General features: G+C 44.3%; 12 protein-coding genes and 1 non-coding gene across 13 annotated transcripts; 5 read left to right on the top strand and 8 right to left on the bottom strand.

Annotated features, from left to right (window-relative positions):
* Nucleotides 1–391: 391 nt before the first annotated feature.
* On the top strand, nucleotides 392–929 carry L203_102858 (uncharacterized protein; the record flags this gene model as incomplete). The annotated part of the gene is made up of 5 exons (XM_066212275.1): nucleotides 392–395; nucleotides 450–555; nucleotides 613–682; nucleotides 727–796; nucleotides 844–929. The coding sequence occupies 5 exons, from the start codon at nucleotides 392–394 to the stop codon at nucleotides 927–929; spliced, it is 336 nt and encodes a 111-aa protein (XP_066068372.1).
* A 1,108-nt stretch (nucleotides 930–2,037) lies between these two features.
* Nucleotides 2,038–4,076, bottom strand: L203_102857 (uncharacterized protein; the record flags this gene model as incomplete). Its single annotated transcript, XM_066212274.1, has 8 exons — nucleotides 2,038–2,065; nucleotides 2,121–2,222; nucleotides 2,293–2,538; nucleotides 2,590–2,656; nucleotides 2,705–2,717; nucleotides 2,772–2,802; nucleotides 2,853–3,456; nucleotides 3,509–4,076. 8 exons carry the CDS (start codon nucleotides 4,074–4,076, stop codon nucleotides 2,038–2,040), a joined length of 1,659 nt encoding a protein of 552 aa, XP_066068371.1.
* Nucleotides 4,077–4,248: 172 nt separating this feature from the next.
* On the top strand, nucleotides 4,249–4,988 carry L203_102856 (uncharacterized protein; the record flags this gene model as incomplete). Its single annotated transcript, XM_066212273.1, has 4 exons — nucleotides 4,249–4,460; nucleotides 4,519–4,599; nucleotides 4,662–4,764; nucleotides 4,809–4,988. The coding sequence occupies 4 exons, from the start codon at nucleotides 4,249–4,251 to the stop codon at nucleotides 4,986–4,988; spliced, it is 576 nt and encodes a 191-aa protein (XP_066068370.1).
* A 222-nt stretch (nucleotides 4,989–5,210) lies between these two features.
* On the bottom strand, nucleotides 5,211–5,982 carry L203_102855 (uncharacterized protein; the record flags this gene model as incomplete). The annotated part of the gene is made up of 6 exons (XM_066212272.1): nucleotides 5,211–5,314; nucleotides 5,383–5,519; nucleotides 5,571–5,620; nucleotides 5,673–5,723; nucleotides 5,793–5,859; nucleotides 5,915–5,982. The coding sequence occupies 6 exons, from the start codon at nucleotides 5,980–5,982 to the stop codon at nucleotides 5,211–5,213; spliced, it is 477 nt and encodes a 158-aa protein (XP_066068369.1).
* Nucleotides 5,983–6,657: 675 nt separating this feature from the next.
* On the bottom strand, nucleotides 6,658–6,962 carry L203_102854 (uncharacterized protein; the record flags this gene model as incomplete). The annotated part of the gene is made up of 2 exons (XM_066212271.1): nucleotides 6,658–6,824; nucleotides 6,884–6,962. 2 exons carry the CDS (start codon nucleotides 6,960–6,962, stop codon nucleotides 6,658–6,660), a joined length of 246 nt encoding a protein of 81 aa, XP_066068368.1.
* A 309-nt stretch (nucleotides 6,963–7,271) lies between these two features.
* L203_102853 (uncharacterized protein) lies at nucleotides 7,272–7,620 on the bottom strand (the record flags this gene model as incomplete). Its single annotated transcript, XM_066212270.1, has 2 exons — nucleotides 7,272–7,471; nucleotides 7,527–7,620. 2 exons carry the CDS (start codon nucleotides 7,618–7,620, stop codon nucleotides 7,272–7,274), a joined length of 294 nt encoding a protein of 97 aa, XP_066068367.1.
* Nucleotides 7,621–8,875: 1,255 nt separating this feature from the next.
* Nucleotides 8,876–10,682, top strand: L203_102852 (uncharacterized protein; the record flags this gene model as incomplete). Its single annotated transcript, XM_066212269.1, has 3 exons — nucleotides 8,876–9,210; nucleotides 9,271–9,761; nucleotides 9,811–10,682. The coding sequence occupies 3 exons, from the start codon at nucleotides 8,876–8,878 to the stop codon at nucleotides 10,680–10,682; spliced, it is 1,698 nt and encodes a 565-aa protein (XP_066068366.1).
* Nucleotides 10,683–10,862: 180 nt separating this feature from the next.
* On the bottom strand, nucleotides 10,863–11,681 carry L203_102851 (uncharacterized protein; the record flags this gene model as incomplete). Its single annotated transcript, XM_066212268.1, has 4 exons — nucleotides 10,863–11,246; nucleotides 11,301–11,394; nucleotides 11,444–11,492; nucleotides 11,546–11,681. The coding sequence occupies 4 exons, from the start codon at nucleotides 11,679–11,681 to the stop codon at nucleotides 10,863–10,865; spliced, it is 663 nt and encodes a 220-aa protein (XP_066068365.1).
* Nucleotides 11,682–12,355: 674 nt separating this feature from the next.
* L203_102850 (uncharacterized protein) lies at nucleotides 12,356–14,843 on the top strand (the record flags this gene model as incomplete). Its single annotated transcript, XM_066212267.1, has 9 exons — nucleotides 12,356–12,470; nucleotides 12,520–12,832; nucleotides 12,879–13,243; nucleotides 13,291–13,341; nucleotides 13,387–13,589; nucleotides 13,637–13,928; nucleotides 13,974–14,639; nucleotides 14,705–14,751; nucleotides 14,829–14,843. 9 exons carry the CDS (start codon nucleotides 12,356–12,358, stop codon nucleotides 14,841–14,843), a joined length of 2,067 nt encoding a protein of 688 aa, XP_066068364.1.
* Nucleotides 14,844–15,171: 328 nt separating this feature from the next.
* On the bottom strand, nucleotides 15,172–18,794 carry L203_102849 (uncharacterized protein; the record flags this gene model as incomplete). The annotated part of the gene is made up of 9 exons (XM_066212266.1): nucleotides 15,172–16,220; nucleotides 16,270–16,326; nucleotides 16,370–16,691; nucleotides 16,741–17,583; nucleotides 17,629–17,820; nucleotides 17,866–18,291; nucleotides 18,336–18,349; nucleotides 18,534–18,546; nucleotides 18,594–18,794. 9 exons carry the CDS (start codon nucleotides 18,792–18,794, stop codon nucleotides 15,172–15,174), a joined length of 3,117 nt encoding a protein of 1,038 aa, XP_066068363.1.
* Nucleotides 18,795–20,769: 1,975 nt separating this feature from the next.
* Nucleotides 20,770–22,705, bottom strand: L203_102848 (uncharacterized protein; the record flags this gene model as incomplete). The annotated part of the gene is made up of 3 exons (XM_066212265.1): nucleotides 20,770–21,883; nucleotides 21,931–22,102; nucleotides 22,150–22,705. The coding sequence occupies 3 exons, from the start codon at nucleotides 22,703–22,705 to the stop codon at nucleotides 20,770–20,772; spliced, it is 1,842 nt and encodes a 613-aa protein (XP_066068362.1).
* Nucleotides 22,706–22,989: 284 nt separating this feature from the next.
* On the bottom strand, nucleotides 22,990–23,076 carry L203_102847. The gene has a single exon. It is a non-coding gene; the product is annotated as a tRNA-Ile (tRNA).
* Nucleotides 23,077–23,403: 327 nt separating this feature from the next.
* On the top strand, nucleotides 23,404–25,175 carry L203_102846 (uncharacterized protein; the record flags this gene model as incomplete). Its single annotated transcript, XM_066212264.1, has 12 exons — nucleotides 23,404–23,455; nucleotides 23,504–23,569; nucleotides 23,628–23,972; nucleotides 24,024–24,161; nucleotides 24,211–24,294; nucleotides 24,344–24,385; nucleotides 24,444–24,495; nucleotides 24,567–24,628; nucleotides 24,695–24,850; nucleotides 24,895–24,902; nucleotides 24,973–25,077; nucleotides 25,134–25,175. 12 exons carry the CDS (start codon nucleotides 23,404–23,406, stop codon nucleotides 25,173–25,175), a joined length of 1,152 nt encoding a protein of 383 aa, XP_066068361.1.
* Between the last annotated feature and the right edge of the window lie 289 nt (nucleotides 25,176–25,464).

The raw sequence follows: 25,464 nt of genomic DNA, 5'->3' as shown, positions 1-25,464 counted from the left end.
CTCTCAAAAGAGTGTTCAAACTTGAGTGCAATCTGCCAGACATTTTGGACGGGACGAGTCAGCTGCAGGTATCTAGCAAGCACTTGACAGCGTCGGAGGCTTCGACATTGGAGACACTCCTGCATCCAGATAGGGCGGAGCCCCGCAAAACTCGATAATAGCCATGCTACATCATGGTGTCCTGATCCCAGGCACCCTATCTCTTACCGCCTCCACCTTTTGAATCTATTTCTGACCACAACGGAGCTGCCACCAAACGTTGTTGAGGTGTGCCCGAAAGAAATTCAGGGGTAAGCACAGCTCTGTTGGGCGTGGAAGGGTATATATAGACTGCCATTTTCAATCATCCCCTCGTTCATTCTCAATTACCTTTTCATCAAGATCTATCGATATGGGTATGTGGCTGTTGGCTTGAGCAGTGTGGTTGTGTGCTGACAGGTAGGGAATAGGTCTCTTTGATTTCTTCGACAACGACCCCTCTGGTAGGGACGAAGTGTACGGTCTCAACCCCGACAACCAAGAACACAAGGCCCGTCTTTCGCATGAGCTTATCGGGTGGGATATACTTGTGTTACTGTATAGCCTCGTTTCAGGCTGACATGCTGATCATAGTGGTGCTGCCGGCTTTGAAGCTATGAAGGCGTACGAGGATCACGTTGCTGCCAATGGTCAGCCTCCTTCTGTAAGTCCTGCGCCAGGACGCAGATATGTGCTTACTCTGTCTAGCACGCTCTCGCCAAAGAGATTATTGCCGGTTTTGCTGCGGCCGAGGTTGACAGGCTTTTCGAGACCAAGGGTATGTCACGCGCGCTACTGTGGACTCAAAGACTGATCCAGGTATAGGTCTCAACGAGTTTGACCGAGAAAAGGCCAAGTGGCATGCTAAACAACAGGCTGAGGAAGCTCTCGCCCAGTCTGGCCAATACTAGATCTAGCTAGTTATCTTGGATCGCCAATTGGTGTTGATAAATGCGATGGAAAAAGTGAAATTGTGACAAATAGCAATAGATTCTGTCATCACTGATGCAGTTCCAAACACTCATGCTTATGTAATTACAACATTTATATGCTATTTTCTGGTCTGTTATCCGTAAATATTAGACCGTTTGGTTGTCTTCCAAGGCCTGTCGCGCTTTTCGGTCTCTTCAGTTGACTTGCTTGGACATCAGCGCTACTTGGTCTCTCGTTTTTGATGGGTGGAAAGCTTCGTTGTACCCCAGAGGGGCCTTGCCCTTGTTTGGAAGATAGAGGTCCTGCTGATGGCATAGGACTTGCTGAGCGACTATTGAGTCAGCGTCGGTTTCGCTTTATAAGGTTTGGCTGGTGAAATGACGATTGGACGCAGTGGTTTTGTTGGCTGGACGGTTGTTTGATTCTTGGAAGATGCTGGCTGGCTTGGTCCGTGACTTGGCTGCTTTCTCTATTACAACAGCAATAATACTTGATGGCGCTCATCAGATTAACCCCAACGTCCCTTGTCCAAGACCTATTCTCCTCATGTCCCATTCAACAACAGTCCTCACTGTGCTGGAATACAAGAAATCATCAGTAGGATCAAAGCAATTCCTGCAATACCCCATGTTCCCCTTTAACACCCTTTCTTGGCCTGTGGTTGGCTATGAAATTGGATTCGTGGGTAGGTATGTGTGGAACGAGAACAATGGCATGAGTGGAGAGCGTTCAAACATTAATAATGTGGATGCTAGAACACAACACTGTGGCTCATCATTTCAGCTGAGCAACGGCTTTGAGAATATGTCCAGCTACCTAAGCTGAATTCCTGCACCTTTTGAAAGATCACAGCTCGAGTTTTGTCGCTTTTCTAATACCTTCAAAGGAATATTACTTGAATATGGTCCTGCTATTCTACCTTCATGTTGGTCTTTGAGTCTCCGAAATCTGTTTTTACCAGCTGATCGATTTTTCCATTAGTCAGCTTGGAATACATCGCTTATCGCTTGAAAAAATACACATCTACGACATGCAATGGATTGCAATATGTAGTCCTGTTGTATGACAATACGATAAATAATGTGATTAGAAGGGGGGGTTGTAAGAACGAACTCTGAGTAGTCAGGAATATCAATAATGTCTTGCGAAGGAAAAAGGATGATACTCACTTGCTGAAATGATATGGTTTCTGGTGCTTTAGAGAGAGCGCCAGCGTTTCTCTTGTCGCAAGATTTATAGACCGGTACTCCAGAATCGTCAACTTATTCCACCTATTGTGAAACAAATCATCAATTGCTGATCATTCCATGTTTTGAGAAAGACACAAGGGCCATCACGCACTTGCCTCTTGTACTCTGCCCCAAACTCAGCTCCATCTCAAATTCGTACTTGGAGTTTTCCACTCCTGGTTCCAGCAAACCTGAGACAATAACTTTTGCCGTACATTTTGCTCCATTTGTGTATGCTCTGGTCTCAGAGTCTGCCTCATTGTTATTTGGATCATCTGAGCGGATAAGTCGCCATCGTCCAAAGTGAAGGCCTTTACCACGGAACTTAGGACGCAGAAGGGGCACAACTTCCGACGGACTAGTAAAGATGTTGAGCGTCTTGCAAGCGTTTGCAATTGATAAAACTCACTGATTGGTGGTGAGATAAGAAATGGCAGATCCATCGGGGTAAAATCGTAGGAATCGATGATAGGTGACTAAAAGGTTCATTAGTCATGGCAGATGTATAAGTCATTTAAACCAACTAAGGTGTGTGATCTGTGATAAGACAGTTAACAATGGGCAAAGGCGACTGGACCATTAATGACCTACAGTAATCCATTCATCTCCGGCACCAGGCCGTCTAGCGACGAAAGTTTAGTAAATTCTTTGGCAGTCAAAAACCAGACCCACGTGTAATGACATAAGGAGATATAACACCCATCCATTCTCACTCTTTCCTCCTCAATCAAAGTTGTTCTCCATTCTTGATCATGTCTTCGTACCAAATCATTCATTTTCACACCCCCGGAAGGCAACATTGCTGGCTCTTTGTATATTATTGCCGCTATTCTCCGCCAAACCATAGATATGTTTGTCAAGTACCTTGCTCTCCAGCATGTCGTTGCAAATCTTTCAATCCAGATGATGTTCAAATGAGACAAGATCAGATCTATCAATTCGGCGGGAAGCTTGGCGATTGGTATTGGTAAATTTTCGTCTTCTGGCAGAAACGTAGACTCATCAAGCGCAATGGGCAGCGACTGGATTAGGGACGATAAAGGAGACTTTCTAAAGGATTGAGAAGAGACAGCAATAGGCGGAACAGATTTGACATAGTCTGGATGAAGCTGAATATGCCGTTGAAAGGTGTAGGGTTCCTCAACAGGCGCCATTGGCGATACGATATCAGTGGAGATGGGGATAGCAGACTTTGATATTCTACCGGTTGTTTTATTCTCGTCTCTATGTATGGCATCTTTGACAAATGAGTGAGCGTAGCGCTTATCAACGTCATCTTTGATGATTATCAGATATCGTCCATGTACAGACTCGAAAGAAAAACACACTGTCTGTCTTGAATGCTTTGCGATACAACATCAGAGCTTCGTTGAGTTGCCCACCTTGTTCGCTCTCCACCGCTTTTGCGTATATTTGAACTGCACGCTCTCTCTGTGTAAGTGGCTTTCTGACTTGTTGAGCCTCAACACTGCCAGAGCTTGTGATCCTGGCATCAGGGTAAGTGACCGATGACCAACTTGATTCTGGGGCGTCATCTTGAACTTCAAATGCTGGCCGTGGGGCATGGTCCATGCCCAAAGATTTTGACGTATAGGCTGGAGCCTTTTCCTTGTTCCATAGTAAGTGGTTGCCCGGCTCTCCTGCTTGATCTTGCTCCTTTTCTTTCCAAATGATAGATTCAACGTTCATGCCGTAAGAATCCACTTCAGCTTTCTTCACTTTGAGCTCTTGCCGCCATTGGGTTCGAAACCGCTCAAGTTCGTCGTCATTATAGGTAGTTTGTAATGGTAGCGAGATTGGCTGCTGGCTTTCGTGTAGAGTATCCATCCGCAGCTTCTCGATCTCATTTATGACTTCTGGAATGTCTGACGTTGAAGTAGTGCTTGGACTTGACATTTGTTTTGTAGATATACTTTTACAGATACATTTTCAAGATTAAATTATAATTCATCTCAGAAATGTTGAGACTTTTCTGAAAGCTGCCTCCACTTGCCGAATCTGTTTTGACTTTCCAAGATGTTTTTGTTTTGAACTTTTAAATTTTACCTTGCGATTTACAAAACACAGCATGTCTATAGACAATAAACATCTGCCATCTCCAGCTTCTACACCTTCAGCAGCCCTAGGAGGCTCAGCACCACCAACGGCATCTTCCAATCCAGCAGCTGTCCGGGCCATCGTGGAAAGTCAGTTATTGCGATTGGCTCAAGACTTGTACGAAATGGAGATTAGTGCGGGAAATGTACGAGAAAATAGAGAAGGTGCTGTACCCAACTACTTGTGAGGCTTCATTGAGGATGTCGGTGGTTGAAAAGAGTGATGGCTGATACAAAGGCAGAGAAAACATTAATGAGGCTTTTCTCAAGTTGTCAAAACTGAGTTCCCAGTTACAAGACACTGTGCCAAAAGCTGTAGTCGAGTGAGCATATAAGCCTTCTCAGCGTCAAAGTTTGTAAGAGAATGCTGATTCGAGTCTCGCAGACAAGTTGATCGTTACAAAAATCCACATATATACACCCGACAGACTCTTACTCGTGCTACTGGCGAGAACCAGCATGCTCTAGGCAGAGTTATCGGTCTGGAGGTAGTCTTTACGAGCGAGATGTGAACTTGGCTAATCATCGACAGACATTTCGCCGCAAATTACATGAGGCCATTCACGACAATTTCCCAGAGATACCCCTTCCTGATCGAAGACATCAACTTGCTATACAGAAAAGTCCAGAGATACATAATGCTCCACCTGAGGACAGTCTACAACATAATTCAAATCTGGAAAACACAGATGTCAAGATGGAGGATGGATAAGTGGCAGTACCCCAAGGTAATGCCAATGGTGAAGCCTTTCATTGATTAGAAGCATTAGACGCTTCTCAGGTAATCCCGGAACTATCCAAAAGGGCAAAGGGCAATCATGGCCAAGCCTCGTGATCCAGCATTGCTGCTATACCATCCATACGGTTGTACATCCCGATTAAACATTTGCACTGTATTTTTGTCAACAGAGCATATCCTTATTACGCTTCACGATCACCAAGTGAGACTCTTGAACCTGTCTGCTGCTTTGACTACTAGAGTAAAGCAGGAAAAGATGCCCGTAAAGTAAAATCCTGAGCGAATCCAAGAGCATTTGTCTGGTCATCATCAGCTCGATATTTCATAACCGCCAACACGATCGGCAATTCAAATACCAAACACTCACCATCTTCAATCATAACATACGCCAGAGTATACGCAATGCGGGATCCAATCCAAGTAGCAACACAGGCATGTAAGGTGTCGCGGTGGACATGAGCTGCGTTGGCAGCAACTAGACAGGCAGCAAAGAGCGCCAGGTTGCTACATCTTTTCAGCCAATTGACAAGCGGCTTGCCAAATTATATTATTCACGTATGAGTGTTATCATTAGCAGCGATAGCGCGAGTGATGCGTCCATAGAGCTGGAAACATTTGGCTTAGCTTTTGATCATGACCATCATTGCACACTCTCACCTTGGGAGACAACCCTGCTTCGTGGAGCCTCGTCCAGCTCTCCTTGGGTTTCTAATTCCCAGCATTTATCCATCAGTCTCAGTTTCTCAATACCTCAAATCAGCAGGCAACCAAACTGACAGCATTACTGTAGACTCCAGGCGAGGTCTTGTCTGTCTGAAATATCGCCCACCACAAAGGGGCCATGCTAAAATCTGGTCTCAGCTCTTGCCTCCAGTTGACTCGAGAGAACCTCTACGTGCCCAATCAACCATCCAGCGGGAATGGCGTAGAGCGAGTAGTTGTGCTTGAGACCTGGAGTAAGATACATTGTGAATTGTATTGGGTACAGTGGCGAGAAATAAAAGTAACTTGAAAACGAAAATACAATAATATCACATGCTTACACTGAATCATATGTATCAAATCTCGTGACGTCACGACAGACTCGAGGTATTTTCTCAACATACATATTACATTACTACTATAGATATCTTTAAAACATCAACATTTCTTTCAATTCATCTACAAGTTATCCCTCTTCCATCTCTTGCATCGTATTCTCAACATATTCTTCAACGTTATGCGCCGGCGCGGGTGTCTTCTCAGCATTTAGGTGTCTGCCTCGCCTACCTTGTATTAGCAACAAGACCAAGGGTTAATGGTAGGAGGATCGCACTGGTATAGTGGCGCCAATCCCTGGAGAGCGTGGCAAAGGAATATCATCTGGATGCTCATGACGATACTCCTCGTCGATATCAAGAATTTCAAACATAGTGTGGGCAAAAGTTTGCGATGAAATCAAGTATGGTGGCAACAAATGCACCAACAAGCTCTTTCCGGCCCTCTATATACCCACGAAAAAGGGAGTAAAAGAAGTATGTCGTCTTTGAGAAGCATAATCCAAAGGCATCTTATCGTGCCGCTTAGTCATTACCTGCATGATTATCTACTCGGACGGCAGTTGACCGGCTGTATCCTTTCTTTTCAACCGCGGTTCTATCTTTCACTTGTTTTGCCGGTTGGCAAACTCTTCTCCTTCATTTGCTATCAGTTCATCCTTCTCGCTTTCAGCTTCAGCGCCTTGCGCATGTGCTTTTTTCATGAGCCATAACTCTCGGATCGATAGAGAAATGAAGAGCAACAAAGCAAACGCAAGGATTGAAAAGGTGACTGAGAGTGCTGTCAGATACTTGGCACCATAAGGCGGAACAGAGGGGAAAGAAACATACGGTAAACGACAATCAGAAGCCAATGCTCCAGACACAGTGATTCTCCCGATTTCGAGACACCTGGGATTCTGTCCAACATTTTGTCATTGTGTGATGAAGAGTATGATGTGTTTAGTGATGGAGCGAGGGCAGGACAGGAGTGTTGTCACAAACCGCAAGAACGTGCAAAGACGTCAAAGGAAGATCATCAAAGGTTGTTCAAAGGAAACGCCCAGCATAACCTCATGTATGCAAGTAGCAGGGGCAGGTGAAACATCTAATGGCTGGCCAGTAGCACTATACAAAGTGTCTTATCCGTGAGAGTATAGACTGGCAAGAGACAGTTACATATCAACACTCCAACGAATTTTTAGAAATACAACCATTACCCAATTCAACCCTGCCCGTATCACTGATATTTATATTGATCTTTTTTTTTTGCTGCCTTTCTTTTTTTCTTCAATCCTCTTTGATCCAATTTTCGCTTGAGCCAGCCCGCGTAGGCACTGGCATGACCATGCATGTGATCTGCGTGATGCCGTTTATAGCGTACGTATATAAAGAAAATGACGACAATGAACTCAGCAATCATCAGGGCTATTGTGGCCTCTAATTGAGAAAGTATCAACAGGGAAAGACTGCTGTTGGCGTGCCCCAAACTTACTGATAATTGTATCCCATGCTGTTGGCTTGATACATGTCTGACCATTAGTATTCGTGGTGATGCCTTCTGCTGTCTGATCCAGAATACCCGACATTGCTGATTTTAACGACAGTGGAGTTGTAAAAGCAACTCAAAACTGCTCTCCATGACCAGGCATATAGTATGGAATGAAAGGAAGTGAAAGATCTGTTGTATACCACCTCAAACCTCCCTCGCCTACCAAGATTGTATTAATTGTTCAAGCAGGTACTAACCTTTGTGTAGCTCTTTCAACATAGGTCCGCCCTATCCCACTCGATTGCCTCAATGCTCGATTTTGACGAAATCTTTGTATTTCAGTGACCATAATTGACGTTGTGGCAAAAGTACCATCAACCATGGGCGTCAGTCCTCCTTTACTGCAGCAGTTAACCGCATGGAGTATCGAAAAGTTTGCGCTACTTCATGTTCTGTCTGTTTCGTTGGTGTTAGCACTCAAATCGCTCCAGTTTTGATACTCATCCACTTTCAACAGCAAGTCTGTCAAGATACTCGCTAAAGATGGTTTAAAGATGGCTTCTTATTAAGGCTTAGGGAGCCATGACCGGTGTTCCTGTTTGCTACTTTCCAAACAACAAACCCTCTAACGTGCCAAGGCAACTATTTTCATGTCTTTAATAGTCTTGTACCCCTTGTAAGACGTATGTCAGAAACACAGCAAGCAAGGATGGTGGAGGTTGTGTGTCGGGTTGGATACACTGGACAGGAGAAGATGTATATAAGGATAGACAACCCAGAGACAAACCCCAGAGAATGAATCTAGCTTTCTGTCTCTATATATCATATCCTAACTACTAAGTAGTATCTCGTCCCAAGGGCATAACCACTGTAACCACCCGAGTGACCCAGTCTTGACAACGTACTCCGGATACACAGCGAATATCAGCTTGCTATGATTGATCTAGCGACTGCAATGATCCTATAGGAAGTACAGCTGGTCATAGATTGTGTGAGCGGATGAACAGACAAACTTGAGGAGGAAAAGAAAAATCGCTTCTTTCATTTTTTTAGTTGTCTTTTAAAGTAATCGTATGTTGTTTTAGGCTGTCAGAAGCAGATAGGCTTGCGGAGTAACTGGCACGCCTAACCGGATGCCACGTAGTATAGTTCCATAAACATTCATGTTTATACTTTACCTTTCCATGTACTAAGTGCTGTAACGGAGTCAAATCCTTGACATAGGCCCAACGTCACGTGACATTTTTGATAATGTGAACTGTTCATTCAATGTAAAATCCATTTCTCGATAATTTGTTTTATTCTTCTTTTCTGCTTTTTCAAGGATTTGAGTGGATTTTTAAAAGCCGTCAATGGTAGCTATTGCAGAGTATCGGGCATTTTTCAACTCTGTACTTGATAACCAAGCCGAAAGACGGAAATTCTTTGCTCCCAACCACACTTTCCCAGCCCAACCAGCTATTCTGGGGCGTGCCTCCAAGGAAGGGTCGAAATCTACTCAAGAACCTTCTGAAAAAATCCAATCAAGACGGACAAGTGAAGAGGAACAGCCAAGTAAAGAGAATGTCGTAAATTATGTCAAAGACGAAGAGACTGTTCGGAATGATTATTGTGAATGGTACAACCACTCTGGCGAGTATGGGAGCAACTTCATAATGGGCGCCAAAGATGATGAGATATGTGCAGAGTGAGCTGAATTTATAACGGAGACAAAAATTGCGGAAAGCGAATGCTGACCTTAAACGAGATATCCAGCGTTGAGAAAACTTATGGACCTCAAATCACAGCAAGTCTCTAATCACACCCATCCACCCTTATACGCACAGCTACAAAACACTCAACCATTACGTCAGAATCTCCTTTCTCTAGCTGGTGCTTGCAAATTTGACGTGATTCGCATTAACCCCCATGCAGGCTGGTCTGAAGTAGCCGATTTGCCAATCAAGCAATTGTCGGCAGATCCTGCCATTGTCTTTCTCTGGGTAGGGCGAGGTGACGACGAAGGGCTTGAAAGAGGAAGAGAGTGTTTTGCAAGATGGGGGTTTAGGAGAGCAGAAGATATTGTCTGGGTGAAAACGAACAAAGGCCGAAAAGAAGGGGCAGCGACAGGGGCATTATTCGCTAGTCAGAAAGAGCATTGTCTGATGGGGATTAGAGGCACCATAAAGAGGAGTGTAGACGTAAGATTTGCGCATTGCAATGTAGATACCGACGTTATCGTTTGGGAACATTCGGAGGGTACGTATTCTCAAAACGTATCAAAGATAAGAGATCTGACGATCTGAAGATCCTGGAGGACCAAGGTTACCACCTTATCTATACACTCTGATTGAGAACTTTTGTCTAGGTACACGCCGTCTTGAGATTTTTGGCCGACCCAGTCTTGCTCGTCAAGGTTGGGTTACTGTCGGTTTTGAGTCCCTTCTCACTACGCCCAACTTGGAACCAGAAAACAAACAGTCTCACGTACAACCGTTTGACTCAGCAACTTACTTAACCCAAGTTTTAGAATCGGATGGCAAGCCTATTTTGCCATTTCATCAGGAAATAGACCAGCTTCGTCCTAAATCGCCACAGCGCAGAGTATCACGTCTACCTCCTGGATCCGGACCTGGTCAGAACCACATCAATTCTGCAATAATTAATAATCGACCTCCTGCCCCAAGACACCAAAATCTGAACAGAGCGCATTATGTGGGCATGATGGGACCGAGAGGTTTTATGCAAGGCCCTCAGTTTGTACATCAGCAGCATACAAATTACGGGGGTGTACCCAGTACTGAACAACCAATGGCTGCCCTTCGTGGTCAAGCCTTGCCAACGAGCATGAATTTGTGCATGCCAATGGGTATAGGCATAGCGCAATACGGGTTATCGCCAAGTATATCGGGACCAGGGATCAATGGAGGGCAACCAGGATTTGTGCCATACCATGACATGGGAATGTCTATGAGCTTGAACATGGGACAATATGGGATGAACATGAATATGGGTTTAGGTATGCCTCTTGGAATAGAAGCGCCAATGGGAACAAGATATACAGCAACAGATATGAGGTTCGATGGGACAATGCAAGATCAAACAGGACAGCGATCTTCATTTCAGCAGCATCGCTTTCATTCATCGGCAGGGTCAAGGTTTCAAGGTAATAATTATTAGGGTATGGCAGCCAAGGCGATTCTCGCAACATGTGTATCATTGCACCTCATAAGCATTGGGATGTGTCTTGTATCACAATAGCAAAGGACAGATGGGTTGCTTCATACATGATCGGCTCAACAAATGCACAAAGCCTATTATGTGATATACATGGGACTCTGAATTATTCTGCCCTTCTATCTACAGAACAACCCAGAGACCTCCCAACACCATGACCACAGCAGCACTCAAGAGTCCGCTTATTGGAACGAAGCTAATGCTTCTGCCAGCACTCGAGCCTTTGGGGGATGCAGTAGAATTGGCAGCTGTGCTGCTATTCGTGCCATTGTGTTTAGAACTACTGGCAGCTCCACTCGCGGCAGATCCTTTGGAGCTAGGTGTGGCAGCAGCCCCCCCGTCGGTGCTCCCGGATCCCTTAGAATCATGGCTGGTGGCAGAGGCATCAGAGTTGCTACTCACAGGGGCGGCAGCATTTGCACCGCCGCTGTTAGTGAACGTAGCATGCTTATAGCCATCCGGCGCCGAGTCGTTCCACTCATAGATGGATCCGGTGGCGTAAAAGAGCTGAGAATGTCGTTAGCCGAGAAAAAAATGCTAATTAGAAACGACAAGACATACTTGAATGTAGTAGAGAGTTTGATAAAAGTTACCTGAAGCGTCTCCCTGGCATTTAGACGACGCGCAGCCAAAGGCGGCCTGCTCCAGTTCTTTCCTACATTACACATGAGCTTTGTGATGGTAGATTATATCAGTTGTCTTACTGAGGAATAGTAGTAATGGTATCATTAAAAGTGGATAAACAGCCAATTACTATGACCCTTTCAGCAATCCACCTCGGTAAGCATTTCAAACCCGAAACGTACCACAGTCATAATCATTGGTTACCCAATCAGGCCATTCAGGAGGATTACCACCTTGCCCATTGTCTGCAACGACAGATCCTAGAAGGGCAAGTAGTGGAATCAAGCCAAGCGACATGATTTGCTTGATGTATGTCATTTTGATCTTATTATGGCTCTTCAACGACAAATTGTAGATGATAAAGTATTGTGGTGGCCAGAAAAAAGTGTTTTTAACAGAAAACAAATTGAAGACGAAGAGACGAATTGAGAATAGAATGATGATTAGTAAATGTTGAGGTCCGAGGTAGGTCAGTAGAGTCAGTTGCATATAGGACGCTGAATCCAAGCTGAAAGGATAGTCCAAAGAGTCTGTTACCAAGGGGAAGTTGTGAATGGAGGCCAGGGTCAGAGAAGAAAGGAAGAATGCAAAGAGCATGTGGAGCAAAATGTAGACTGAGAGTCAAGTTGGGATAAGCTGTGTCTACATGTCGTAAGCTTGTGTCTGGAAACAAACCTGCTGGTTTTAAAGGCAAGTAATCATGTAAAAAGAAGAAAAGGAATGAAAGTGACGAACGCGAATGTTTTTCATTTATTTATAAAAGTGCATTCATTTTAATATAATTACGTAATTATACATATATCCCCAAAATCTGGATAGGTATTGATTTTACTGTTCCTTTTGTAATGAGACAGAATAAAGTTTGTAGTACTCATTAGACGATCGAGACTGCGTCATTGTTTTTCTTATTAAGACTTTGATGTTACTTTTTACTTTCTAATTTCCATTTCATTTTTGCCACCATCCATACTTTTATTCTTATTTTTTTTATAATGGCTCCCAGAAAGAATAAGGAACCTGCCTCTTGGGAAGTTGATGCCGACAAGCCTATGCCACACGGCGAGACTCGCGTTAGAAGGTCTTACTGCGTCAAGGACTTGGTGACGCGTAAGACCTCCATCGTGCTTTCAGATTAGAGACTGACCATTATTGGCAGAGCCCGCCCCAGGAGTTGATACTGTTCACGATATTCTGCTTTATGCTGCAAAGACTCATGGTTCAAAACAGGGTTTTGCAGCCCGTGATATCGAAAAGGTTATCACGGAGGAAAAGGAGGTTACCAAGCGCGTTGGCGGCAAGGAACACAAGGAGATGAAGAAGTGGAACTATTGGAAGTTGTCGGCATACAACTGGTGGACTTACGAAGATATCCTTCAGAAAACCAAGGAACTTGGTGCTGGTCTTAGGGAGCTTGGCTCGGACGATACGCGAGAAACAGAAAAGTTTTTCAATATCTACAGCCAAACTTCGTGGGTACCAATAGTTTGTAAGATACAAAACTGATTGGCGCTTCAGCCGGAACTGGATGTTAGTTGCGCAAGCTTGTGCATTCAATGCTACACCCATCTCTACCGCCTATGACTCTCTCGGCCCCGAGGGTCTCAAACACGCTCTCAATGAAACAGAAGTCCGTGGCATGTTTACGAACGCGGACCTTTTAGGCAATCTTGTCAAAGTCATCGAACAGACGACTACGGTCGACTTGATCGTCTATGATGGCGAGGCCGATGCAAAGGTGCTTGAAGAGATTCGAGGAGTAAGAGAGGGCTTGAGGGTGGTTTCATTGGACGACGTTATGGAGCTTGGACGAAAGAAGCCTGTTGAAGCAATTCCAACCAAAAGAGAAGATGTCTACTGCTGCATGTACACATCTGGCTCTAGTAAGTCTATAAAAGTATTGGCAAAGGTCCGTGCTGATTAGGTATAGCCGGCACACCCAAAGGTGTGTTGTTGACCCATGGCAACGTCGTTTCTGCTGGTATGTAGCTTCCCAACTTGTCAATTGATACTGACGGTGGTACAGTTGCTTCCATTTGGACTCTTTTATACGAATTTCTCACCGCCAAGGATGCCTACCTTGCTTTCCTCCCTCTTGCGCACATTCTTGAATTTGCTGTTGAAAATGCCTTCGTTTTTGCTGGTCTTCCTATCGGTTACGGTAGGGTCAAGACTTTGACAGATGCGAGTGTTCGAGAATGTAAAGGTGATATTACCGAATTCCGCCCTGTAAGTTCGATATCATAACAAACAATTTGTTCTGACGTTCAGCACAGACCATTATGGTTGGTGTACCTGCCGTTTGGGAGCTCATCCGAAAAGGCATACTCACGAAAGTTGACCAAGCAGGTGGTCTTAAAAAGTCAATCTTTAACTATGCTTTGAAAGTCAAGCAGGCTGCACAGAACTATTCTCTCCCATTGCTTACTGGGATTACTGACAAGATTGTCTTTGATGCCGTTCGTGCTCAAACCGGCGGAAGGTTGAAAATTTTGTTTAACGGTGGTGGTGCCGTGTCAAGGAGTACTCAGCAGTTTTTGTGCACTGCTCTGGTTACTATGATCCAGGGTAAATTCAACAGCTCAAGAAGGGATTGAGCGCTAATGAAGATAGGTTACGGCCTTACTGAGACAACTGCCATGGCCACCATTCTAAATCCTGCATTCATGCAATACGGTGCCGTCGGCGGACCTGTGCCCGCCGCTGAAATCAAGCTCACGGACGCCCCTGAAGCTGGATACTTTTCCAATAATGACCCACCTCAGGGCGAGATTCTTGTTCGCGGCCCAGCTATCTTTAAAGGCTATTACAAACGGCCTGACCTTGACAAGGAGGCATTCACCGAAGACGGCTGGTTCCGTACCGGCGATGTTGGACAGTGGAACAAGGACGGAACATTATCTATTATTGATAGGTTGAAGAATCTTGTCAAACTTGCTAGTGGAGAATACATCGCCATTGAGTATCTTGAGTCAATCTATAAATCATGCCCTCTTGTGAGCACTGGCGCTATCATTGCCAATGGCGATCACAATCAGCCAGCCATGATTGTTGTTGCTCATCCTCATAACCTTCCCGCATTTGTCAAGAAAAACAACCTTGGCGAGGGTGAAGACCTTGAGCACTTGTGCACAGATGAAAAAATTGTGGATGCAACCCTCAAAGAGCTGAACAATATAGGAAGAAAAGCAGGGTTGAAGGGTATGGAGTTATTGGAGGCCATTGTGCTCGTTGCCGATGAGTGGACGCCAGAAAGCGGGTTCTTGACTGCTGCTCAAAGTAAGTTTTCTGTTTCAAGAGTGGCCATAGTGGCCAAGAGAGACAGGTATTGATGAAGTTGGTAGAGCTCCAAAGAAAGGTGATTGAACAGCACTATGAAACTCGTATCAAGGTGAGTTAACCAGAAACGTTTCTGGTAGTTTTTTCCTTGAGGTGATATTGTTTGGCGGCTAATAACAGTTTCATCAGGCCGTCTATCCTTAAACCACAGTCTTTCTCGCTACCTTACACTCTTACAGACCCTGTGATATATACCAGTAAAAAGAAATAAATACGCATCGAGAATGTGTAAAACCTACTTAAATATCTGTGAGGAAACGATCAATAAGATGAAGATACCAGCGTAATAGGAGGACAGTTCAGGTTTCAATAGTATCAATGTATCGTGTGTCTAAAGCATGGCGCTCTGTCTGTATCAAAACTTTGTTCATGCTCATGAAAAAGTTAACAATATCTATATACAGCTTATTCATCGAGTCATTTCAAATGGTAACCGATATACCTGTAATCTGATGTGGGACCATTGAACTGTCTATTCATCGTCTGCCTCCTCTTCATCCTCACTAACATCCAAACCCTTTTCCTTCATTAGAGTTTTATCTCTTTGTCGTTTCGCTGACAATTCATCAAGTAATACCAACAAATCTTCATGCTCTTTATATTCTTCTTCTCTCTTACTTTTTTCCTTGGCAAGAGTCGCTTCCAATTCTTTGACCTTGACGTCCAACTCTGCGGCGCGCTTCTTGGCTTGTTTCCCACTTACACCTTGTCCTGGCTCGGGCGTTGACGCAATGGTAGAGGAAGGGGCTGCAGCGAGCTTTTCTTCAGCATCCTTGAGTTTTTTCTCAAGTTCTACGATTTTCTTCTCAAACTCGCTTGTTTTCAACTGAGATTCCTCAGCCTCCTTTTGTGCAGCATTGTTGCGGCTCTGAAGTTGTTCAACTTGATTTTGCTGCGTTTTTAGCTGCAGATTTAAAGTGGCTTCTTTGCTAGTCCAATCTTTTCTTTCTTTTTCAAGATTATCTTCGGCCTTTTGAAGTTGCTCAATCCTTGTGTTATCCTCAGGATTGGGCGCGGATTGAGCAGTCTGAGCAAGTTCAGCAGCTTGACGAGCGGATACTTCAGCTGCAAGCTCTTCTTCCAGTCTCTTTATTTTAACCTCAAGATCTTGGAATTTATTTTCTCGACCCTTCGCGCTCATTCTGGCTAAACCAAGCTCACTCAATGTCTTTTCATGCTCAGCCTTGATTAAGTTGAGCTCTTCCCTAACAGATACAAGCTCTTTTAATTTTAACTCAGCCGTTCCGGCATTTTCCTTAAGCTTGTCATATTGTTCCTGTAAGGTAGACAGGTCTTCTTGCAGTTTTTCAATAACCAAGGTTTTTTCTTGTAAATCGCCAGTCATTGAAGCCACCTGCTTTCCTAATTCCTCAACTTCGCCTGCTAGCTGTTCTTTCTCAGCTTTGGATTCCTTATTAACAACCTCGAGTTTAGTTTGCAGTTGGATAACTTCGTCAGTTTGGGCCTTAAGTTTGGAGCGGAGCGTGAGAATAATAGATGTCGTCTCGCTATGATCAGAGGCTACGTCTCATCAACAAAAGCTTGCAGTAAGCAATTCAATATGACTTACTGGTGGTGGTAGGGCGTACAGCATCGGGATCGATGGCAATTGCTCTTTGAATGGTGTCTACGTCTCATCAGTGATTTACTCAGGCAAGGTATCTATTCACAATAATGATTTTTCCAGAAATCCACAAACGCCCAATCGAACCAAATCCCCTCTCCTTGTGCATTCTCCTCTTCGTTCTCCACAATTCCCTCAACCTCAAAGCCTTCTGGCTGTACCGCTCTAAATCTACTGTCTTCCCTCAACCTGGCCATTCGCGAGACGAATTGGTCTGGACCAATCCTAGAATGGAGAATAGGATGCAAGGTAGCGCGAGTAATTTCTCCTGGTTCTCGATTGAATTCATAACAAACACCAAGGAGAAATGCAGAGAGGCCTTGTACAAGTGGGTCGATGGAAGTGTTTTGCGTTATAGGTTGAATTAACTATGTCTATCAGTAATTCGTCTCTGGTTGCAAGACACCAACGACTTACTGCTTGGAGGTTATTACTTTCACTCAAAAAGTCACTGACGCTTTTCGGACTATCCCATAACCAGGTACATAATAAGCTTAAGTACCCTACCATCACCCGGGTCCAGCCCTCTGCTTGTTTCATTGTTTCTACTTGACCTTCCTTCGCAGCCTGGTTTACGCACTCTTGTTGCTCACGTTGTGCCAAGATAAGGTTTCCTACGACAAGTTGAATGAAAAGAATCCTGTCTTCTTCTGAATTGACAGTAGAATCAGGGTCTGCATCGCCAGAAGGAAAGGTAATCTCTCGTGCGAGCTTTTTGGCGTGCTCAGAATTACGAATAATGTGCGAAAGGAGCAAACTGGCGAACAAGGGCCGGTATGGATCGAACTCGGGGGAAAGGGACGTATGTGGGAGCTCCAGAATACCCGAAAGGATAAGGGATCCGGCTGAGGCCGTTTGATCAGCCAAGTTCTCTCCTGAGGCTATCAACGAAGATAGTATTCCGATACGGGCCTCGTCATTATCAGACACATAAGCTTCAAAAAGGTTGACACCTTCCACTCGTCCTCGAAGACTGTGATTGCCGTTTGCAGGGTCGCCTTCAACGATGCTACCTACTAGAGCTACGACAGCAGGCTTGGGCTCCATTCTGACAAAGCCGCCATTCGGATGATCCATGTCGGCATGTACGGCAAGAAGAGGAGAGAGTTGGAGTGAAGTTAAGAAATCTTGATTGTGTGGCGAGGCGGTGAGAATGGGCATAAGGGTTAAAAGGCATTGCGTTTTAATGGAAGGGGGTGCGTTTGAAGCAAGCGAAAGCTCCAATAGACAGCGAGTTACACCAGAGGGAACCATTGCATTCTGTAGATATTGTCAGTAGAATAGACCTTTTGTAGTAATACTTACTTGATTACCACCACCAGGTCCTCCAACCAACATTCTAATCAACCCCAAAACCAGACCGGTGTTGTGAACTTTCTGCTCAGGCCAATACTGTAATGCGAATGAGTCTGGAGTCTGAACATCTGCGAGTATGCCAGATGGGAAGCCTAGGATAGCGGGAATTTGAGGAATGAGTGTAAGTTCACGAAAGTAGTTCTAAGTGTCATGTCAGAGGGTTCGTCTTGGCGACTGTAGACATGCCTGATTAGATACGTTAAAACGTAGAAGAGTGCCGAGAGCAGTCAGTGAATCATGCACAACAATACCACCATCCACGCCGCCTTCTTGTTCTATGATCCGAAAGAGCTTTTCGAATGCACCAGAGAATGCAACGATTTTTTGCAAGTCTTGATTTCCTTGCAATAAGACAGGCAAGAGCAGTAAAGCCTCATTCCGTAGCATCTCTACTGCTCCGCCGCCGATTGTGGAAGGCACTGATGAAGTAGTAGAGTCCAATACAGCCAGTATACCATCGATTCCAGGAGGTGGGGCGGACATGATGTGAGATTGGGCGACAGAAGTTCGAGCAGTAAGTAGTTGGGAAAGGAATTGTAGCGAATAGAAGCGAGGGTAGAAGGAAGTGGAGACGGAGATCAAAGAGACGACGGAATGGATTGGTTTAGGGTTCTAAAGTAGGTTAGTCTTCTATATGTCAAGCACAAGAGACTGACTTGAAGAAAAGCGTCTACAAAGAACAGACCAAGATCATCATTTGTCGGCTGCATTCATTAGCATAACCCTCCTGTATACGACAACCACCTTTTCTGCTGTTTCGCACAGCTGCATCATGGTTTCCAGAGCAGCCTTTGCAATTTCGGCATCATACGGCGCGTCATGTTCCAACACCGCTATCAGCGACGGCAACGCACGCCTTCCAACATCCTTGAGTAAGAGTCAGTGGCCAGAGTGGATGTCTCTTTCTTTCCCACCTCTTTCCAGTCTCTACTAAGGCCTTTTAACCCGAACACGGCAGTTCGCCTATCCTCAACAGCAGCACTTGTCTGTATCTTATCCACGAGCTTGTCAATCGTCTCCGTTGCAGTCTGAGGAACTCCCAAATCGCCTCTCAGCTGGTTATAGGCCGAAGACAGCTTCGTTCCAAAAATGGAAGCGATTTGGTTTGTTGACATCTTCCAATTTATTTGTCAGAGAATATAAAATATGAATCCACGGTTATAGGTATTCTCATAACGGAATCAGGTATTGTCCTGTCTGGGGGCAGTGGAGATGTAGCTATCTCCGTATGTTTGGTTCTTAGAAAGCCTTTTTTATCTGTCGATTTATTTTATTTTGTTGTTCTCGTCCATCAAGTTTAGTTTTCATCATTCCTTTTTTTTTTGGTTGCAACAATCCAAACATGTCTCAAGTGGATTACCACTGGAAGTCATCTGTTCAGAGCGATCTCCCGGTGGGTTGCAAGGGATTACCTAGACTACACTGATCGGGTCTGGTTTTTATCCACATTCTTGTCGTTGTGAGTTTTTCGAATGACTCGTTCAACTATACCAAAACACGGCTCTTGGATGCAGAAAGGAATACTGTGCTTACACTACTGTTCGCCAAGCTGTCTCAAAGCAAGCCAAGTTCTTCTTTTGGAAAACGCCAAAGATGTGTATGTACAAGAGACAGTCCAGCCTGATATCAGATTGGTGGTCAAATAGCTTCTCTGGCCAATGTTATTTGTCTGTTTATTAGCTCATTAATCAGCTATCTTCTCTAGGCGCATCTGCTCTTGGGCTTTATAAGTCGACTTATTGCGTTGTCCCAGAAGTGAAGGTTACCGTTAATATGAAGGTTTGCTCATCTCTTCCAATGGGCGCACAAGTAACCGCTTATTCTGTCTATGCTTCGAAGCTTACATTGACTGATTCATACTGGTAAATCTGACAAAAGACAGACCAAAGAGCAAGAATGTTTCAAAAATCGTGATGTGGAAAGCTCATACAACTATGAAATTGTTCATGTTCGCCTCAACTTCATGAATACTCTGTATTCAGGTCAATCTCGTCCCGCCCAATGAGAATGCCTCAAGGTTTAGGATTTCTTCACTTTCTTATTTTCAAATAAGAATTTTCAGTCATATCCAAGAAATGCGACCATTGCTCGATGATTAGAATCTACATACTTTTTTCAAGACTTCCTGCAACGATCTGCCAAACATCAATGCCCCGCTATTGAGAAGACTTTCAGTCATTCAGGTCAAGTATGTTTGAGCCTTTTAGTCCTCTCTATCCTATGCTTTTTCTGTTCACGACCCCTGCCCCCAGCGTCGCACAACTCTCTTCTAAAGATGTTGGAAGTTGTTCCTTGGTACAAAAGCCTTTCCTTCCGACTACTAGGTCAGATGCCGTGTTGTCAAATAATTCGGTGGCTTGTTTACTTGGAAATCAAGGCTCTCGAAGATACAAACTCCTCAAGGCTATCTTTGGAGATTAACCTCTTTCTGCTTGTCTAAATAAGATCGCCCACTTAGCAATTATCATGGCAGAGGTATCCATCAAGATACAGCTTTTGTCAGTGTGGGATAGCGGTATGAAGGGAAAAGGAAACAGGGGAGAAGATGCCGATTATGCTTATCCTACAACTAGTATCAGATGGAGTTGAAAGGGCAATAAAGAGCTACTTGGACAAGTTATCGTGGCCTTGTGGTTATATGTCTATATTTATAGCTTTGCTGGTGATATTGACCTTTGTGTTCTTTATATATTACAGGATTGTGGTGGTTAAGAAAAAGAAGCAAAGAGGAATACATTATGAATAGGCCATTAGATAAGTTGCTCGCTCAATCAATCAGTACTTGCAAGCAATCATGCATTTCAAGGCCTGACTTGTGTCACTTGCCACCTCTGTGAAAGTTTCTTGGTGCTTGCATCGATATAGGTCGTTTGACATAACCAGGCTGTCACCATTTCCTTAAAGCAGTCATCCAACGTGCTCCAGCACTATGTAATGGCTACACTGGCTGCTCCTATGAAACACATACCCCAAATGTATACATGCAAATGATTATCACAAGACTCTGATCCGATTATACTGAGTGATAGTTGTACAACAGATTATACTTTGTGAAAATTGTGGAAGACGACAGAGCAAAGAGATCCAACATTAGGGAGGAAGGGGTTCAGTTGACAGTTCGCGAGCTTTCTTTGATTTGTTCTTTTTTATCGCTGTGATAAAAGTGTCGCTTTCAGCCCCTTCCTTACCATTACCTTTTCCACAAAAAGTATCTTGCGACTCGTCATTCTTTGCATCGTCGTCTGTCGTCTTGCCTTCATATACCTGCTCAGGTCCAGCTTCACCAACAATCTCTTGCTCTCGCTCTTCTTGATTATCTAGATCAATAACCCTTCTTCGCCCCTTTTTTCTACCTTTACTTGATTTACTGGGGCTTTCCAAGGCAGCTATGGTACCAGTCTCAATCAGGTGAGAATGCAGTGTTGAGTGATTAATGTCTGGCTCGGGCGAAAGAGGTTGAGAAAGTTCATGGTCCTGGGGCTGAGACCAAGTCACCGTATGTTTTCGTCTTCCTCGGGAAGCCAAGCCAGCTTCGATTCTTCGTTCTTCATTCCACGTCCAGACAACTCCATCTAAAACAACATCTCTACCCTCCTCTTTAAACATCCTTCCGAGAATAATCCTCCAATGCTCTGTTCCTTCGGGAATGTGCTGATTTTCAAATGGGTTACCAGTACAATATATCTCTCTTATGTAAGGCAATAAGGCCAATCGTCCAACCTCTCCAGCATCATATAGTTCATTGGACCTCACATCGACTCTTTCTAGACCTATCACTCTGTCAAGGCCTACAAGGCAGTCCACCCTGTTGAAGGACAAGTTGACGGAGACGAGACTCTTCAAGCAAGAAGGAGCGTTCCGTAAAGAGGTAATGACATTGTGCGAGAGGTTGAGAGATGTGAGATTGCTGAGAGCAGAGAGAGAAGAGGGAATAGAGTCAAGGAGATTATGAGAGAGGTCTAAATGCGTCAAAGAAGTTAAGGGAAGGTCAGGAAAGGAAAGGAGAGATGTGTCAATGAGGCAGAGGTGATGAAGATTGGGAAATCGAGCTTCCTGTTCCGACTCTACTGAGGCCAAGGGAGTTGAAACGAGAAGCTCATGTACCCAATCATCACCATCTTGGACCTGGCGTATTGTAAGACTTCGCAAGCCAGGATTGACTGGTATTAGGAGAGCTCTGGGATCATAGTTTTCGAGCTCTAATCTGTATTCTTCGATCAATAGAGAACTAATGTTTAGAAATAGACAGACATTTGCAGATTCCGTAACACATCTAAAGGTACTCTGACATCGATACCGCCTAATGGGGTATATCCTCCAGCTTCTGCAAGTTCTGCTATTGGTGGTTCTGAAACGTTGGATGGACGAATGAGTAATCCTGGGAGAAGAGTAAACATTGAATAGAGCGACAACAATAACTCATCTATTCTTTGTCAGTCTTATAATTATACCATAACATTCGTGGCATACCTTCATCGTAGGTCTTGCCCTTGCTCCACCAGCTACCGCTCACAGCTGAGCTAGCCAGACTACCGCTAACATTTTGGATACTTCCAACCCAGCTCCTTACACTTTCTACATCGCCTTCTTTTCCTTTTGAATTATCTCCATAGGCGCCCCTTGCCGTAACAACAACCTCATCCGAAACCGGGGTATCCGTTCTACCTACATGAGGAAGCGATTGAGGAAGTGCTTGCCATCTCAATAAGAGGTACAATAACCGATCTATGGGAAGTCGCAAAAGTAAAGGCTTCGGTGGTGCTCTTCGTTGCACTGGAGGAGACTGGCCAAAACCTAGCGTTAGCGGCACCTTGATACTCTGGCTCAGCGGAGCTGAGTTTGGGTCCAGTCCCAGCGTCAATAACGTATAGCTCTGTTGCCAGAATGACGGGGTGACGCTGCGAGTCGCTGGGGGAGCCAATCGAGAAACATTTGACTTGAGGAATTTATGAAGTTTACTAATGTAGGAAGAACCTGATATTGGATCTGGTTGAGCAACGTCTAGATGACCGAAAAGAAGAGACATTCTATGGTAAATGTCGTAAAAGACAAAACCAAAACATAGAACAAAGGCTGCTACAGGTAAACGTCGAGCGGGATCAGATGGGCTTGGTTTGTATGAGGCTAAAAAAATCTAATGACCGTATATATGGCTTGGATTCTCGGGCATGCACGTAGATCGTAGCATGGAATATATGCAAGTGATACATGTATGAGGACTTGGGAGCAGACTAAAAAATCATAGAATCAAAAGATTATGATAAGTTTAGCAAATAAGAAAAACCAAAAAAAAATCAAAAAAAATATGTATGATCGATGACGGGATCGAACCGCCGACCTTGGAGTAATACTTAGTAATATTAGCTCCACTATCTAAACCAACTGATATAATCGACCGATCATTGTTATAATGGGGTCTCTTTCATTACTTCAATAGCTTATCAATATAAATGTAGAAAGAAGAATACTGTTTGAAAGGCACCAGCTTTACATTTGGAACCTTCTTCATTTCTTATTGTTTTCAAACTTACACTTCAATTGTGTCTATTGTCTTTCTACAACATCTCTCTATTTAACTGCGGTATGCATTGTATAGGATGATCAACCTACCGTCTATCCTCATAGCCACACACATTCCCGTTCTGGCCGAAATGGAAGCATATATGAAGAGGTCATTCACTTGCACAATCCTGTAGGACGCTCTCCATTTTGATCCACGCTACAATGATCACTAGAACATACATTACTGCAGTTAAGTTGGCTCTTGCAATAACATGTAAACTCCCAACTTGTCCCGAGTATGTTTAGCGCTGACCTTGACTAGCCGTGTTTGCAGAGAACAGAGTATGCTCGCCTACGGCCTGTCTAGAAGGAAAAACTTCATCCTCATGTTTGTATTTCAGTTCGCATTTATGTGTCTGGCGGATGGTATCGCTCACGATGTGCAGTATTGGCATTCGATTCTTCTACTTCCACCTATCTTCTCCCTGGCACTTACCAATCAGACTTGTATTCACCGTCAGGGCTCATCAATGCTACAATCTCTAACACCTCATCCTCGCTGCTTATATCCGGGCCAGAATACCCTGTAGGCTTTGTCGAGCCTGGGTATGGCGGTACAGGCGACGTTCGGACGACCAACAGTCACACTAACATTGACTGGAGGAGTGTATACTTGCCAGATACTTGGTATGCTACGTTGGGTGAAGGAAAAGTACTATGGGGAGCCATTCCTGATAGGCTCAGCTTACCAAGAGGCGTTTCCGGTTTGAGAATCCGATATACTACCAGTTGTAGGTAATCAGTTCCTAACAGTAGGTAAGTCAGTTGACTGTACAAAATAGCTGCCTGCAGCCCTATATGTTCATCGCATGGAGAGTGTATTTCTACAAATTCTTCAATGTCGTGTCAGTGTGAAGAAGGATGGGAAGGTGCCTCCTGCAACCAATGCTCTCCTGGGTACTTTGGCACATCCTGCAAATGTGAAATATTTCTAAATTTCACAAAGGTATAAACTGACGCAAATTATAGCTTGCCCCTCCAATTGCACTGTTTGCGATGATGGATTTTTTGGTACTGGCTACTGTCTTGGTACTGCTACAAATTCATCAAAAAGTATATTTGATCAGTTCTTTTTCCGCTTTAGATGCTAAAGATTACCTAGCCTGTAATTGCGACCACGGAACTTGCACACCTACAAACGGATGTGCATGTTCTGCTGGGTGGATTACGAATACATCAGTGTCTGCTAATTTGTGCAACAGCTGCATTCAAGGATTTTTCCAGGACGCTTTGGGCAACTGTAGAGCTTGCCCAGTAGGTTGCTCAACATGCTCTCTTCAGGAAGGCACAAATAGCACTGCTACTTGTATATCATGTTTTACAAGCCTTTCCATCTCAACAGCAAATCCTTCAACGTGTGTCTTTCCCTCAGGATCATGCGAGCCAGGTCAGTATTTTGATACTTCTTCCAATTCATGTCAGAGTTGTTCTCCTGCTTGCTCGACTTGTACAGGCCCTGCAACTTCTCAGTGTTTGACTTGTGCTCCGCCAAGAGTCAGATTACAAGGTGATTGTGTCGGATACAAAGTTGGCACAGGACAATGTGACTCCAGCCTTTCTGAGCTTGACGGTGTTTTTGTAGTAAACAATGAGAAGGACTCGTGTGACGGTCAGTCGTTTGTTATGGTTGACCTATTTTGATACAAGGCGTAGCCTGTCCTGTGGGCTGTCTAACCTGCAAAATTCCTTCCTTTTCAAATATTGCTTCTTATGATTCCCTCATATGCGAAGCATGCCAAGAGGGATATCTCATGCAAGATGGACAATGTGTCAAGACCTGCCAGAATGGGTGGTTCTTATCCCAAGGGTCAGCTGTCATCAACGGAACTTGTACAAGTATGCTTAATCCTTTTGTAGGATTCAATTTTGTACATGAACTAACGATTCTTTAGAATGTGATTCTGTCTGCGCAACTTGCGTCGGATTTTCAATGAATTGTACCTCATGCACTACCTCTAACTACTCGACTTTGTCTGGATCGTGTATTCCCTCAACGTCATGTCCATCCAATACTATTTCTGTGAATGGCACATGCGCTCCATGTCCTCCAGACTGTGCAACATGTTCATCCACTTCAATTTGTCTGACATGCCCGCAAGACTATCCAGTACTAAAAGATGGCCGGTGCCAAGCCTTTTGTTCGAAGAATAACTTTTTCCACACATCAAACAAGACATGTCAGCCGTGTGACTCAAGTTGTATTTCATGTGTAGGCGAGGGAGA

This window comes from Cryptococcus depauperatus, chromosome 3, assembly GCF_001720195.1.
Source record: "Cryptococcus depauperatus CBS 7841 chromosome 3, complete sequence".
NCBI lineage: Eukaryota > Fungi > Basidiomycota > Tremellomycetes > Tremellales > Cryptococcaceae > Cryptococcus > Cryptococcus depauperatus.
Note: the sequence above shows the minus strand (reverse complement) of the source record. Positions and strands in the feature narration are given on the sequence as shown.